Below are 15770 nucleotides of genomic sequence, written 5' to 3'. Positions count from 1 at the left end.
TAAAAATATTATGAGAATATTTCAATATGCTGAGAAACAGAAAGTGAGCAAAGAACATTGTTAGTATATTTTACAATTTTATTAATGAAAGAATTAATGACTCATCTGTTTTAAACTTGTATGACTGATGGTGATCATGTAGCTTCTCAGGGAGAAGTATAAATATTTTACTAAGCCATAGGGCAGCAGAATAAGTGTGAATTGTGAAGACTAATGTTGTGCTGGCACAAAACATTGACATGGATGAGCAGGTGGATAAATACTGAGCTGCTCAATATCTGTTTGTAGAGTCTATTGATTATTCTGTTTTTTGCAAAGTATTTTATTGAAGTAATAACAAAATATATTTAATTTACTCTGAGTGTATTGGTGCTGTTGATAACACCAGCAGGGAGAGGCTTACTTACAGGTCAGAGGAAATCTGTGCAAATCTAGCCAATAAGGACAAGGAACAGTGGGCCAATCAGGGTCAGGCTGGGCCCTGTAAAAAGCTACAGAGCTGAGGGGAGCTCATTCTTCCCTGACCAGCAAGGGAGAAGGAGCTGGGTCCTAGTAGGGAAGGGAACCAGAGCCACTCTGGACAGAACATTGTTGGGCAGGCTCAGAGGAGCTGGAGAGGAGCTCCAGCCTGATACCTCCCAGACTGTGGGCCTTGATAAATGTCTAAGAAGGTGCAAGGGTCACGGGGAAGTGGCCCAGGGAATGGGAGCAGTCAAGAAGAGAGAAGAAGGGCAGGAGATGGCTGCTTCCATAAGGACCCAGAGTAGTAGGTGGGCCTGGGTTCCCTCCTTCCCGCTTGCGCCAAACCTAGCCACCATGGAGCACGGCTTATATAGACTGCAGCTTGCCCCTGAGGCAAAGAGCTAGCTTTGGGGCTGCAGTTGGTGGCTCAGATGGGTGCATGGACTGAGGACTGCTTAGACCCCGGAAGGGGGAAAACGGAGCAATGGGCAGTGCCAAAGGGCAGTGTCCTGAAGTAGATACCACGAACCAACAGAGCGACATGGGTCTAGAGCCAGAGGGTGGAGATGGGAGAGTGGCTTGATGACTTGTGAGACGCCAATCAGAAGGCAGCGCACTCCATGGATTGAGCAAATTCTCAGTGTGACCAGTAGGAAGCACCATGGTATTGGATGGACATACCTTTGGGGGACTGTAAAGGTGCATCTACACAGAAGGGGTTAACTCAAAATAAGCTACGCAAATTGAGCTACATCAATTTCATAGCTTACTTCGAAATTGGGAGCATCTACACAGCACTTACTTCAAAACAGAGCACTCTTCCTCCGAATTCCCTTACTCCTTGTACACTGAGGGTTACAGGAGTTGGATTAAGAAGTCCTCAAGCTTGACAGTATTTCAAAATAACTTAGTCCATATAGACATGGACTAAGTTATTTCAGAATAGCGCTAGTTATTTGAAAATAGTGTTGTAGTGTAGATGTAGCCTAAGGTATAAAGGGACAGTATTCCATTTGGATTTTTTTGAGTGAATGCCATTGGCTGTATGTCAACACCTCCTCTTGTGGACATGCACAAAGCACTGCCTGCAGTGTGTTTTCACTGTTTGGGGGTAGGGGTTCCCAGGGAGCTCCTCTTGTGAGCTGTGGAGCCCAGCTCTGTTGGGGATCCCCGTGCAAGGAACTTGACAGTGAGGTGGGCCAAGGAAGCATCTGTAGGCCTGCTGGGATGTGAATCTATTGGCTGTCCTTTGTGCAGGAGAGCTGATGCACAGGCACGAAAGGCCTTGAGGTCTGGAGCAGTGTTTACAAAGCAGCAGCAAAATCATCCTGCACTGGTGGTAAGGAGCTCTTCTCCAGGCTCCACGGAACTTCTCAGCATACAGTTCAGAGACGTTGACTTTTGTATGAATGGAAGGGTTTGGGCTTCATTGCTTAAGAAAAAAATATGGTTTAGCCCTTTAAAACTCAAAGTGCCGTTTAACACTGTAAATAAATCAAGTGCCAGTAAATTCATCAAGGGAATACAGGCCTGATCAGTGGGGAATCACATGGAGAGTAGTAGGAGGAATTAGTTATCTAGCACTTCCTACTCTTATAGGCAAAGCATTGAATATGTGGTTAAGTCCAGAGTTTTGTCCAGCATCTGAAATCCAGCAAGAAGCAGCACTTCACTGTGTCAAGTGCGACTGATGGGCAACTTTACCTCATTTCCTGGGTCAGTATGGTCTAGCCATCCCTCTGTTTCCAGACCAGACACTGCAAGTTACCCCTCCCATTGAAATCTGAAACCCTGCCCCTCAAGATTTCAGTGAAGCTTCCTCCCGCTGCTGCCTTCCTCCTGTCTACACCTCTTCTTTCACTAGTAGGCAAAGACTAACAATTGCAGGGTCCAACTCAACTCCTGGTACTTTTCTATGGCACCCAACGCTAGAGAGAAAGAATTCCTAAGGAGGACCAGGGAGGTGACTGGGACACACCTCCAACAGGAGTCTGAGGACATCTGAGGTCTGTGCCATTTTTTGAAATACAAGGATGACAGCCCTAATCTAGCAGTCTGTTTTGAGTTGATGTCTCCTTCTGGCATGTGTTGGAAAAAAAGATAGGTCTTTCTTGAGTTAGAATAATCATGTGAATTATTCTAATTATTGAGATCCATTTGTTTCCTTGGACCTCAAGGATTAGACTAATTCACATGATTATTAATAAATAAACTAACTGCTGCCCACATACCTGGAATACTGCATTGTTAAAAACATTCACTGCATATTGCTCATCTGGAGGGAAAGGGTACTAAATAGTCACCGTTTAAAATTAGCTATGGGTAGTTGACTTTTTTTTAAGTAAAATCAAATCTGAGATTTAGTCCCATAACAGCCGTGTTTGAGATTGTAAGGGCAGCGAGAACTATAGAAATTTCCATATGAAAGGTGTCCTTTTAAAAAAAAAAAACAGCAAATACCTAAAATGGCAGAAAAAGAACTAAAGATTTTTCTTAGTCACATGGGTAATTCATTTGTGACATCTCACATGTGGTTCATTATGTCAGCACAGTAGAGTGGAAACAGGTTGGAGCTATGCAGATTTACCCCAGCTGAGCATTTGGCCCTTTGTGCTTTAGCTTACTGTTTCCAGAGAGATGTGATTTGTTTTTGTTTGTTTTTTTTGCTGTGCTTCTGGTATTGATTTTCAAGTGCTAGATTGTGCGAGATAACATGAGTTATTATTGGATATGAATTTTCTTTCTGTTCGGGGGATTCTTTCTGCTTTTTAGCAGGCTGGCTGGTGGAAAGTTGAGATACATAATTGCTGATGTCTGTTTGTGTAATCATTTGCATTATTGGTAGATGTCAGCATAATTGGTTCTGGATGAATAACTTTTTTTCAAATAGCTCATAATTGCAGCAAAGGGCAATGTTTCTAGTCTCCTTTCTCATTAGATCAGGGCAGTAACAGTGCCTTGTATGCTGGTTTTGATAAAACAATACATCTCCCACTGTTAAATGTGTATCCTATAGGACATGAGTCCTAGACATACTGACTTAAGAGAGTGCAGCATAGCTATAGGTTTCCCATCCTCAGGGTACATCTAGTTTGCTCTCAGTACTGATTACTTTCACTGTTTTTATTTCCTACCTACCATTTAGCCAGAAGAGCAGACAGATGGTTGTCTTCAGCACTGAGCCCTACAATTCTGTGAACTGTTTCCCAGCTCTGGATTTTGGGTTTGTTCCTGTTAACCTTGACATGGGCACGATTGGGCCCTGGAGTGAACAGGATTCTCATTCACACCCATCATCTCAGATCGGGATGTGAAGGACTAGTCGACTATCTGATAAGCAAATGCTTACTGGATAGTCAATAGGATAGTTGACTAGTTGCTTCTCCTCCCCCTTGCTGCCTCTGTCAAATAGAAATAGCAAGGCGGGGGGGGGGGAGAAAAGGAAGAGGGGGTAGTAGGGCTCTCTGTCACTGGGGGAAGGGCAGCAACATGGCTGCTGGAAGGGAATGCGGAGACCCTGAACTACAGCGGAGGTGCTGGGGAGGAGCACGGAGCCCTTTGAGTAGCAGCAGAGCCATTCAGTGGAGTGTGAAACTCCTCGGGCATCAGTGGGGCTGCTTGACGGAGCCTGCCAGGCAACAGCAAAGCTGCTCAGTGCAATGCAGAGCCTCAGGTGGCAGCAAGATGCTGAGGAGAGTGAGGAGATGCCTGACAGTAGCCGAGCCCCAGGCAGCAGCAGAGCCGTGGGGGAGAAAGTGAAGCCACCAGCGGAGGCACAGAACCCCAGGCTGCAGCAAAACTACAGGGAGAGTGGAGCTCTGGACTGCAGTGGAATTCCCGACCACTGTGGGGAGAGGGGAGCCCCTGGGCTGCAGTGAAGCCATGGGGGCTGGGGTTGGAGTAGAGCTCACCCTAACCCCCGTGCTGTGGGGAGAGCAGTGCCCTGGTGGCTGTAGAGCTGCCTGGAAAAAAAGCAGAGCTCTTGGGCAGGCAGGGGAAAAGAAGAGCCCCTGCCATGTTGACCTCCGCTGGTCCGGCAAATTCCCTGGTTTGGGACCACTCAGGTCCTGAGGGTGCCAGATGAGAGAGGTACAGCTAAGCACTGCTGGAAATCTGCTTCCATGTCTAGTGACTGCATTTCCCATCTCCATCCATTTGTCATAACCGGGGATGCTGTTGAATGGGTAAAATTTTGAAAAGCACATGGGTGATTTAGGAGACTACATCTCATTTTCAGACGTGATTTAGGCAGTTAGGACCTGAAGTTTCATTGACCATCAGTGGGCTCCTAAATGACTAATTTTTGAATGGGATTTTCAAAAGTGCCTAAGCAAGCTAAAGTACCTGATGCCAATGGATTATCAAAGGCACTTCTGAAAATCTAATTGAAGTCCTCCTCTAAGTCTCTTAGTCCCAGATCCCCAAAGATATGTAGGCACCTAACTCTATTCCCATTTAAATTAATCTTGTGCTAAAATTTAGAGTGATTTTGAGAAGGAAATAAAGACTTTCAGTATGTGATGAGGTGCACAGAACCTTTGCAAGCACTTAATTTCCCAACCTAAGCAAGCCCTATCTGCAGCTGCTGGTGCCTATTTCTGTGCTTTGTATGTCATCAGGATCGCGATCATTAATGTTAAAGGCAATTGCGTGTGTTTACTTTTGTTTCTATGCAATCAGAATTGTTTCTCTTTTGAACACCTGTCCCAAGACGACATTTGTGCTAAAATCCAACGGCTGCACCATAGGCAGCCAGCACTTAGAGGTTTTTCCCTGTTTGAAAAATGAAGTTTTACAAAAAATAAAATGTAGATATTTTCATTTCTGTGATCTATTATCCAGCTGAGCTGCATAACTCGGGTATCAGAAAAACTTTTCATTCCCTGCTGGTGGATAGGTTTTGAAAAGCAGTCAGCATTGAGCAGTATTGCATAGGCAGGCGCATTAGCTGGTCTCATGTTGCTAATGTTTATTCTACAGACAGAGAATACCTTTTCAGGAGGATGGCTTAAACACAAAAGTAAATGATGCTCTCTGGCCAGTACTTTGTAACATATCAACATTGCAATAAAATTTACGAGTTACACACATCAGAGTTATGAACTGACCAGTCAACCACACAACTCCTTTGGAACCAGAAGTACACAACCTGGCAGCATATGCTATTCCGCCCCAAATATAGTGTGTTAAAGGTACACTACTAAAAAAGAAAGGAAAAGCAGCAATTTTCTTCTTGATAGTAAAGGTTCAAAGCTGTATTAAGTCACCCTTCATTTGTAAACTTTTGAAAGAAAAACCATAACATTGGGTCAGAGTTACAAATATTTCAGAGTTATGAACAACCCCTATTTCCTGGGGCTATGTCTACACTGCAGGCTTCTTGCGCAAGAACTGTTTTGCGCAAGGCTTCTTGCATGCAAATTCTTGTGCAAGAGCGTGTCCACACTGCCATGTGCTTTTGCACAAGAGATGTGCTTTTGCACAAGAGTGTCCATGGCAGTGTGGATGGTGTCTTGTGCAAGAAAGCTCTGATGGCCATTTTAGCCATAGGGATTTCGTGCGCAAGAAATCCCTGTTGTCCGTCCACACTGCCTTCTTCCACAAGAGGGCTTATTCCTTATGGGGAGAGGAATAACTCTGGCGCAAGAAGCCCTCTCTTCTGATGCTTTACTGTAAATTTACTTGCACAAGAATACGTGTGCAGTGTAGATGCTCTGCAAGTTTTTGCGCAAGAACGGCTGTTCTTGTGCAAAAAACCTGCAATGTAGACGTAGCCTGGATGTTTATAACTCAGAGGTTCTGCTGTAGTTACTTTATCTGACCAGCTGACATCAAGTATTCTCCACAAGCATCATTTTGCCAAGTTTCAGAAGCGTGTAACCATGTGAGGATCTCAATAACACTGTACAGCTTTATCTTGGTTCTTTTATGGATTTCCTTATTTTTCCAAATATTTGCCAATTAAAAAAAACTCCACTTGCCTTTTCTAGTTCTTGCTTTCCCCTTCTTATGGATGTGGCCATCAGCACTGTTTGTGCTTCCAAGACGTAGAGATTTGTTAACTCTGCTGTATTCTTCTTTCTCAATTGCATACGCACCATCATTGCTGAGTCCTCTCCCAAAGATCATGACTTTCATTTTATTTTCACAGATTTGCCGTCCCACTTTGGCAGCCTCATAGTTGACATTGTTAATGGTCTTTTCTGTGGACATTGCAGAGAAGAAAGTAAAAGTCTATAAGGAAAGGAAAATGAATGGGGCATGAAGCCATTCTCTCCTGTTACAGTTTAAATGGCACTTGGGTTTTGAAAGATAATAAAAATAAATCACTGTGTATATAGCACAGCCACAGTCCCCACTCTGTCCCTCAGTGGATGTGGATCCAACAGTGTATGGAGAAAAGGGAAGTACGATGCAGGGGCCAAAACTAGCTGGATCAAAGTTCTGTGGGAATGGGGGTGAGTGGCAGCTACTTGGGTGGCAGGACTGGAGGTATCACTATTACCACAATGATCCTATGTATGGGAGCAACCGCAAAGAGTATGAGAGGGACTTTTCCTCCCAGCCTTATGTTACCCTGCTGAGGCCCCATTCAGTGCAGATGCTGGTCTTATGCATCCTTACTTCTGGTACTTCTGTTTGAATTACATGATTGCACCTCTGATCCAACCAGTTCCCCCACTCTTGTCATAAGGGGCTTCCCTGTTCCCCCGCAGCTGGGGTGTGGAGGAGTCTTCTCTGATGGAGCTCACCAGCATTCAGCCCAGTTATGTAGATTGGGGGCAGGATTTGGAGCTAACGCGACCTGAACTGACTATAGTTTCCTTGCAGGGTAGCACCTATGGCATGTCATCTTTTTTCTGAAATCCGGTTTGGCATTTTGCTTTAATCTTGTGCTGCATGATTTGTTTTGAAATCAGACAGAACATTGGGATTCAGGGCAAAGTCATTCTCCAGCACTCTGGCATATTGAAAAGTGTGAGGGTGCTTATTACAATATTTACAGCATCATTTTTCATATTGAAGATTTGCACAAGCTTGTTTGAGTTACTCAGCATAAAATCAACGATTGCAGAGGGGCACGTGCACAAGAACGGATTTTGGTTCTCTAGAGAGCCCAGACACAAAACCACAGTTTCTTAAACTAATGCATCTAAATCCATTGAAGTGTAGCTTGTGCCATCAGTGAAGTGATACAGAAAATTTATTTTTTTCCAGCACTGTCCCTGCCAATTCCCTCTTTCCACTGCACTACCACTCACTTGCCTTCTTCCGCTTGCAATATACATATAAAATAAAATGAAAGTGACTGTGTAGAAATGCACCCTCTGACTCTAGAGATTTGCCCTATGTATGTATTCATCTGTTGACTTTAGTTTTTACTGCACTTTACCCTGTGAGCTCAACAGAGCTGAGAGAATGTGAGCTGGAGGCTCTTTCTTGTGCATGATCAGCAGAATTGTTTTCTAAACTGCAGTCGCAGGGCCAGTCCTTTATACTCCTGCCACCCCAATGAAAGGCAAGAGTTACCCAAGGCAGAATATGAAGGGAATGGGGCTGCACAGGGATAACTGAGGTTGAGAATTTGCCCTTCGTTACCAGTGATCATGCTAAAGAAAAGAAAGCGATCACTTGATTTTGAGGGTATGAATTCACTGCAGACAGACACGTGTGGCTGGCCTGTGCCTGCTGCCTCAAGTTTGTAGGGCTGTTTAATGAGGATGTAGAGCCTACGCTACAACCCAGCCTGAACATGCAGCTAAACAGCCCCTTAGCCTGCCCCTGCTAGCCCAGGTCAGATGGCACAGTCCAGCCACAGGTTTTTAATTGCCATGTCGACATACCCTAGGAGTTTGCAGGCCTGCCAACAAATGTATCTTTTTATTTGTAAACGGAGCACATAGGCTGTGGAGTGGTGGAGACACCATCAACGTGGAACCTCACAGTGCTGTTTTTACAGTGTTGTACAACTGCATTTGAAGATCTACCCAGCTCGTCTGTTTTCCCATCTTACTCCCATTTGCCATTTGTCTCCCATTTTAAATCAGAACTTTCCGAACTCTACAGTGCTGTCGCCGTCCGTTTTATTTCAGGAAAGGAGGGAACCAGTAGGTATACACATCCCTCCCATTGGCCAGTTCCCTCCTGTTCCTCCCTTGTTTTTTTGAAAACATGTTTACTAAACTGGCCCAAGCCATATTGGCGAGATGCTATCTTGCTTTGCATTTTTTATATTCCAATTTGTCAGAAGGGTAGAATGGATGGATGGTCACACCGGTAATTCTCTTTTCAGGAATGATGAGCAATGAAAGGAAATGTGGCGGCTCACTCTGTCTGAGCAGATGAGTTGGCCTGAGTGCATTTTTCACTTACTTGCCAGAGTTTAGTACTTGGATACCCCTGGAAACATCCCTACCCAGCTGTAGCACTTCCAGTGTAAACTTCCCAACAGCACCTTGTGTGTTGAGCCTTATCCCTGACTCACAGGTGGGATTTAGTGTGTTACCTGTGAATAAAGTGTCCAGTTTTGATGCTGGCTTGTGATGAAAACACCCCTGCTGAAACATCATTCCTGGGATGCAGATAAGGTACAGTGACCAGCATATTAATGAATGCCCTATGGTTGTGACTATTTTCTTCCACTATTTGATCTGAGGAAGTGGGTCTGGCCCACGAAAGCTCATAATCTAATAAACCATCTTGTTAGTCTTTAAAGTGCTACATAGTCCTGTATTTTGTTTCAGCTACACCAGACTAACACGGCTACATTTCTATCACTATCCAGAGTCTTTCAGTTCAATTGTGTTTTCTAAGGTTCCCTGTGGATTTCTGTTTTCCTTATTTTAACTTTTTTTCTGGTACAGCAGCACTGAACAGAACACGCATTTCCTTACACTGTGAAATAGCGTGATGCTCGTGGTTCCAAAAAGCTGGACTGCTTAGCCTGGTTTACTTGTTCTGAAGATACTTTTGCAGGACTTTCCATACTTCCGGGACCAGCAGTGGTGCTCTACTTGTTGGCTGCCTCTAAACTTAGCAGCAGTTCAGTAGAGTCTGTTTCTTTTTCTTCCTAGTACAGATGTGAATCACCTTCCAAATAAGGTAGACAGCAAGCAGACTCTACATTCTGGTTGCTCTGCTTTTCTGACCTCAGACCACATCAGTCTCCAAACTGTTACGAATACTGGAAAAAATGTTTAATCTGAATCCTGAATGTACCGGGCTTTTTTTTCCTAGTCTGGATTGGTGGGTCATCTGTAAAGGTTTTTGCCATTTATGCATTAAACCATTAAAAGAATGACTTCTTAGCCAACAGCTGTTTGATTTCTCTCCTAGCCAGGCTAACTGCTAACCCATTTGGGATTAAAAGCTCAGTCATGAAAGGATAAACTCTCCCCTCCTGTGGGAAAAACAGGTAGGGGAAAAAAGCTCTTGTAGAATTTCAAGAGGCTGAACTGGAGTTTCAGAAGACTGATGCTGTCTCTGGGGAGGAGTGTGAGCATCACAGAGGGGCAGAGGCTTGGCCTTGAAACCCGCAGGCTCTGGGAAACTCAGTACCAAAGCGGACAGATCCTGAGGCAACCACAAGGAGAGTCAACATCTTTGTGTTGCTGCCTGGAGCCCCTAGCAGCAGTTCACTATTGCTCTCCCCACTGCCTCCCAGAAAGGGAGGGGTCCAGGAGAAGAATTAAATTCTGCTTCCATAGTATTCTGTCCTATGTACTTTTCTCTTGAAAATCCTTTGAACCTCAGGGAACATGCCATATACAGAATGGCTGCTCCATGGTTCTTTTATGATGCCCCCTTTCACGCAAACTTAGATATCCTTGGGGAAGGTAGGGAAGCATGCCTCAGTTTCTGCAGCTCAGCCCCTCTTTCGCCCTTGCTTCCCAACACAGAACAGAATGAGTCCTATAGCATATAAACCAAGATGTATGTATCAAGGAGACTCGGAGTAAGAGGGATCTGGCTGTAGTCTGAACCATGGGAGTGAAAGTGATGTTTCAAGCAAGATTATTACTAGTACCAGTGTTTTTCCTCTAACGCAAGAACTGTGGGTAATCATTTAAAAAATTCTGACCTAGCCAACAAGAGCATATAGTGTGTCCTAGATATAAAGTAGAAAATTTGTCACATGTTTAAAGGTAAGCCACCTCCCAGTTACTTGACTTACAGGAAGGCAGGAGATGGTTCAATTACAGGAAATTCTACTGCTATGTTAAGAAGTTTCCTTCCTCTAGGTCTAGGCTTTTAATTTCTTCTCCATTTTGTGGCTGGTATTATGGGTTGCTTTTCTGCTTCTTTTCACACTTACTAGGGTTTGTGTGAAGATAGGTATTTTTCCCTTCAGGCTTTTCAGAGTCCTCATTATTTTACTGCTGATCTAATATGCAGTTGATAAGGCGACTATGTAAATTTACAGATTTAATATTCTAGGTATTTTTCATCTGTGCAAGAAAAAGGAGGCATTTGCCAAAATAGAAAACTAGCATTTTATCTTAATGCTGGCAGGTATGTGTAAATATTTAAGCTGTAAGGAAATCCACATCACTGGTTTGTTGATACACTAATCTTTATTTCGTTTGATGTATTTTTTCTAACAGGGGGCCTTGACCTCATCCTCATGCCAGGCCTTGGGTTTGACAAAAGCGGCAACAGATTGGGAAGAGGGAAAGGATACTATGATACCTACCTTGAACGATGCATGCATCATCCCAAAGGAAAACCTTACACGATTGCCTTGGCTTTCAAGGAACAGATCTGTGACTCAGTGCCAGTGACAGAAAATGACATCTCAATAGATGAAATCCTTTATGAAGATAGCTAAAACCATCTGGATACTGCTGAGCAGAAATTGACCAACCAAAGACTTCATATTAAGGCACACACTTGTAATAGTCATTCATAATTTTGTACTGATAAAATACACTATTTTTAACAACCCTTCCCCCACATTTATGTTATTGAGGACTGCATTGATCTCATTCTAATTAGAAAATATCTATTGTGAAGATTTATTTTAGAATCAATAGAAACAAGAATGGGTGACTATTTTATTAACGATTAGATAATTTAATCTAATCATGTTTCTGTTTGTTGAGTTACCCGATATTTAGCCTGACAGTTTTATTGCCCTGCTTTAAAATGGAGCTCAGTTACTAAGAAGATTTCATGATCCAATCTGAAAGGGGATATTTGTTGGAACTAAAGTTTTAAATATGGCCACAGCACTTAACAATTATGCATGACCATCAACAAAACATTACTGCTCAAGAAACCACTTAAGCTGCACATGAACATGATCACAAAAGGGTGAATAAAAAGCCTTTTGATTGTAAAATCAATTTAGATTACATACTTGATGGTTAAATCATTGTCTAAATATAGAATCTCTATGCTAGCAACGGTATAATTAAAGATCTGACCATGTTTTTAATGTATACCAATTTCTATGTTTTAACTATAAACCCATATAAATATTGCCTTAGGCTGAAACTTGGTAGATGAGTTCTCAAGCTGAGCATTCAGAAATGGTTTTGATTTAAACCTACAATTTTCCTGGTCATTACTCCATAATGTAGTGGAATAGTGATGAAATTTGGTACAATACATTGAAGAATGGCTAGAGAGAAGCCTAGAAGAATTCCAGATGACAGCAACTATTATAGGATGAGAGGGTATGGACTCAGAAAAGGTTAACACAATTAAATAGGTACAAATTGGTGAAAGGGATGCAATGCTTCTGGAATGCAGAATAACTTTACATGAAGGGAGAGAGAACAGGATAAATTGTCATTTGTTATCACTAGAAGATTTACGTCGCATTGCCCAGGGCCTTAATTTTTGTTTTTTGGAAAATAAAATGAAAATGTACATGCTTCATTTAAATCATTGCTGTGGGGTGGGGCAGGGAATGAAGGCTCAGTATACAGTCTGCCCCAGGGAGAGAGAACTACCTTAAGTCCCTTCTCATTGCATCAGCTTGGGGCCAGGTGAGGAGCACCTCTCCAGGGCTGCTGCAGCTCCAGTGGTAGCACAATAGGATGTTGCCCCTGGCTCTGGACAGATCTGAGGGGCATGATTTAGCCCATCAGGTGAGCATTTATAAAATTGTGCACAATTTAGCACCTAGCTTTTTGGTAGCACCGTGCCAGAGAAAGCACAATTATATTTCTCACCTTGTCCCAGATAATTGGAGTGCACCAAAATATTCCCAGTCTTCTGCTCCATGCACCACTCAAAGTAATTGTGTGAACTTTGAAAATATCCGTTCAAAGGAGGTGGTAGTAGTTAGCTTAGTATAATATTCTGATATGGGAATTTAAAAATATACAGAAGATAATAATGAAAGGGAACACAATTTTCATTTCCTTTCAATCTTACCCTTGCCTCCCTCAATACATTTTTGTACAAGTATAATTTCTTTCAGCCTGTACATTATTTCATTAATTTTAACCAGTTCACTCTGTTTGCACATTAAAAATTCTGTGAATTCTCAAGCACTAACTACAGAAGAGAAAGCCCTTAAGACTTCACAGATAACAATTTTGATAACTAAATCATGCCTACAATATACATGAGTTTTTTAATCTAGGACTGTTGTATTCAATTTCACTTCTATTTTTGATATGGGAGTAACTCAATAACTGCTTGTTAAAAAAAATCGTATGTAATTGTAAATTCTATAATATGAGGACATGCTTCAGAATGAAGTTAAATTCTTCCTAAATATAATGATGGTATATCCATGGAATGGAAGCATGCACAAAGAGATCAGACAGAATTCTCTGTTTTGAAATTGCCCCTGAGGATATTTGCATTTGAAAGGTCCCAATTCAGAGGTATTGGAAAGTTCTTTGGAAAGATCTATTGCTGCAAAAAATGATCAACCCTCCCAAAGAGATAGAGCACCTCAAGTAATGGATGCATCAGCTGATCATGCATGTAGGGCTTAAAGATACAACCCAGCTGTCCTCAACCAAATTTCTGACATGAGTACGGGTTGCAGAACTGGCCCTTTTGAATGTAACCAAAAGGGCACATCTATCGTGAAGAAGAAATGAGTAATAGTAATACTGTCATCCAAAGAAGGACCTTTATGGGATATTTAAGTGAAATTGAGTTGTACCTCTAGAAAATGGAATCTTTAGAGAGAGAGAATATGAAGGTGTTGGATAAATACATACTGACATGAGTTTGGGGTGGTCACATTACCAGGAAATGCTGAAGCAATGAGTGAGTTATGCAGATCATTGCAAACGAGTGCCGATACACTGACTAATAAGCATGAGAGACCTCTTCAAAATGAGTTAGTGGTCTCAGACTGGTTCTCCTGAACTAATGCCTCTGTCGGGACTTTGGTAGATCTCACTGGCAGTCTCAGCTTAGAAGGCAATAATAGATGAAATGTGGAGAACGAAGAACTCTGAGGCCACCTAGAGGCAGTCCTGACAGAACATTGACAGTATTGTTGGAGCAGTCCAGGTAAGCTTGTATCATTGCCTTTGAGTTCCTACTTCCAGAATTAACAAGCAGAGGAATTTCATGAATACGACTTGCTAAAGCATATATTGAATCGCCGTGTCAGTGCTCATTGTTTCATATAGGGTCTATTGAAAGGCTCTGCCTTTAGGTAGGTTACTATATAGATTAATTCATGCATGCTAAAGCCAGAAGACTTACATCTTCAGTCTGACCTGCTGTATAATACAGGCCAGAGAATTTCACTCAGTTATACTGCATTGAGCCCCTTTTCCTTGAGGTTGGCTGTAGCATAACTTCAGAATAGCACCCAGCTGTCACTGTTAGTTTGTTTCAATGGATAATCACTGTCACTATTAAAAATTTGCTCTGAGTACTAATTTGAAGTTGTCTGGATTTAATTTCCAGGCAATGGTTCTTGTTATGCTTTTCTCATTTAGGTTAAAAGAGACCTTGAATACTTGGTATTTTCTCTGTGCTGCTATAATAGTACACCATAGAATACTGTCAGAATGTGTGGGTCGGGGTCTCATGGGCAGCCAGAATCAGAATTGTAGGACTGGAAGGGATGTCATGAGGTCATCTAGTCCAGTTCTCTGCACCCACAGCATGACTTAAGTATTATATATACCAGCCCCGACAGGTATTTGTCTAACCTGCTCTTAAAAATCTTCAGTGATGGAGATCCTGCAATTTCCCTAAGCAATTTATTCCAGTGCTAACCACTCTGACAGGATGTTTTCCTTAATGTCCGACCTCAGCTTCCCTTGTTGCAATTTAAGCCCATTGCTCCTGCTATCGTTAGAGATTAAAGAAAACAATTTTTCTCCCTCTTCTTTGTAACAAACTTTTATATATTTGAAAACTATGATCATGTCCCTCCTCAGTCTTCTTTTCTCCCTATTTTTCAAACTTGGGTCATGTTTTCTAGACTTTTAATCATTGTTCTTTCTCTTTGAACTTTCTCCTATATGTCTATATTTTTCTTGAAATGTGGGTCCCAGAACTGCCCATAATATTCCAGTTAAGCCTAATCAGTACAGAGTAGAATGGAAGACTTATTTCTTGTGTCTTGCTTACAACACTGCTGCTAATACATCCTAAAATGTTGTCACCTCTCAAACTTCTGCTGTAGTATAAGCTAACAGTTTGAGCTCCTTAAGATTTCTGATTGTGGGTGGATGGATGGATAGACAGGTGGTTTAAGACCTAACAGAACTGATGGTAGCAATTTCTGGTATGATATAACTAGTACAATTATGGTTCGCATGCATTAGTATCTGGTGGATTTTATTCATTTTTAAAAATTGAATATATGTAGATTTTATTATAGAGGATTTGCACTTTATGAAAGATGGATTATGCACCACATTATGTGCATTGAACTGCTTTGGCTTTTGATGTGCTGATGATCTTTTGAAAATACATGATTTTAATGTAATACATGGCGTTTGATTAATGTCAGCCTTGTGAAGTATTGGACAGAATTTAATAAAATGTAATTAGTAGTGTTGCAATGAAATGGACATTTTGCCATTTCATATACAGTCATTTTAGATTATTGAAGATTTAGAGTCAGTTATTATGTGTTCTATATTCTAAGAAATGGCTCCCGAAATGGAAATGTAGCATTTTGCCTGACCAGAGAGCAGTAGTCTATTATATATTTTAGAAAGTTTGTTTGTTCGTTTGATCAAGAACACCTTCTAAATGGTAAGATCTAGGACCACCAAATTTGATATTACAGATTCCTCTATCATAACTTCAAGTAATGTGTTTGGTTGTGCCTGGAATGAGATTGCTTCTCATAAAACCAAACAGAAAAG

General features: G+C 41.9%; 1 protein-coding gene across 2 annotated transcripts in view; it reads left to right on the top strand.

The window, feature by feature from the left end:
• Nucleotides 1–15770, top strand: part of MTHFS (methenyltetrahydrofolate synthetase) — a 147551-nt gene that overhangs the window by 20614 nt on the left and 111167 nt on the right. Inside the window, exon 3 of one of the 2 annotated variants that reach the window (XM_014581626.3) lies at nucleotides 11067–12340. The exons of the other annotated variant lie outside the window; for it this stretch is intronic. Within the exon in view, the coding sequence (XP_014437112.2) occupies nucleotides 11067–11290 (224 nt within the window). The 3' untranslated portion in view covers nucleotides 11291–12340. Of the gene's footprint in view, nucleotides 1–11066; nucleotides 12341–15770 lie in introns of those variants that run through there. 2 annotated transcript variants of the gene reach the window in all.

The sequence above is a fragment of the Pelodiscus sinensis genome, chromosome 14, assembly GCF_049634645.1.
Source record: "Pelodiscus sinensis isolate JC-2024 chromosome 14, ASM4963464v1, whole genome shotgun sequence".
NCBI lineage: Eukaryota > Metazoa > Chordata > Testudines > Trionychidae > Pelodiscus > Pelodiscus sinensis.
This window is presented reverse-complemented; position numbering and strand designations above follow the sequence as displayed.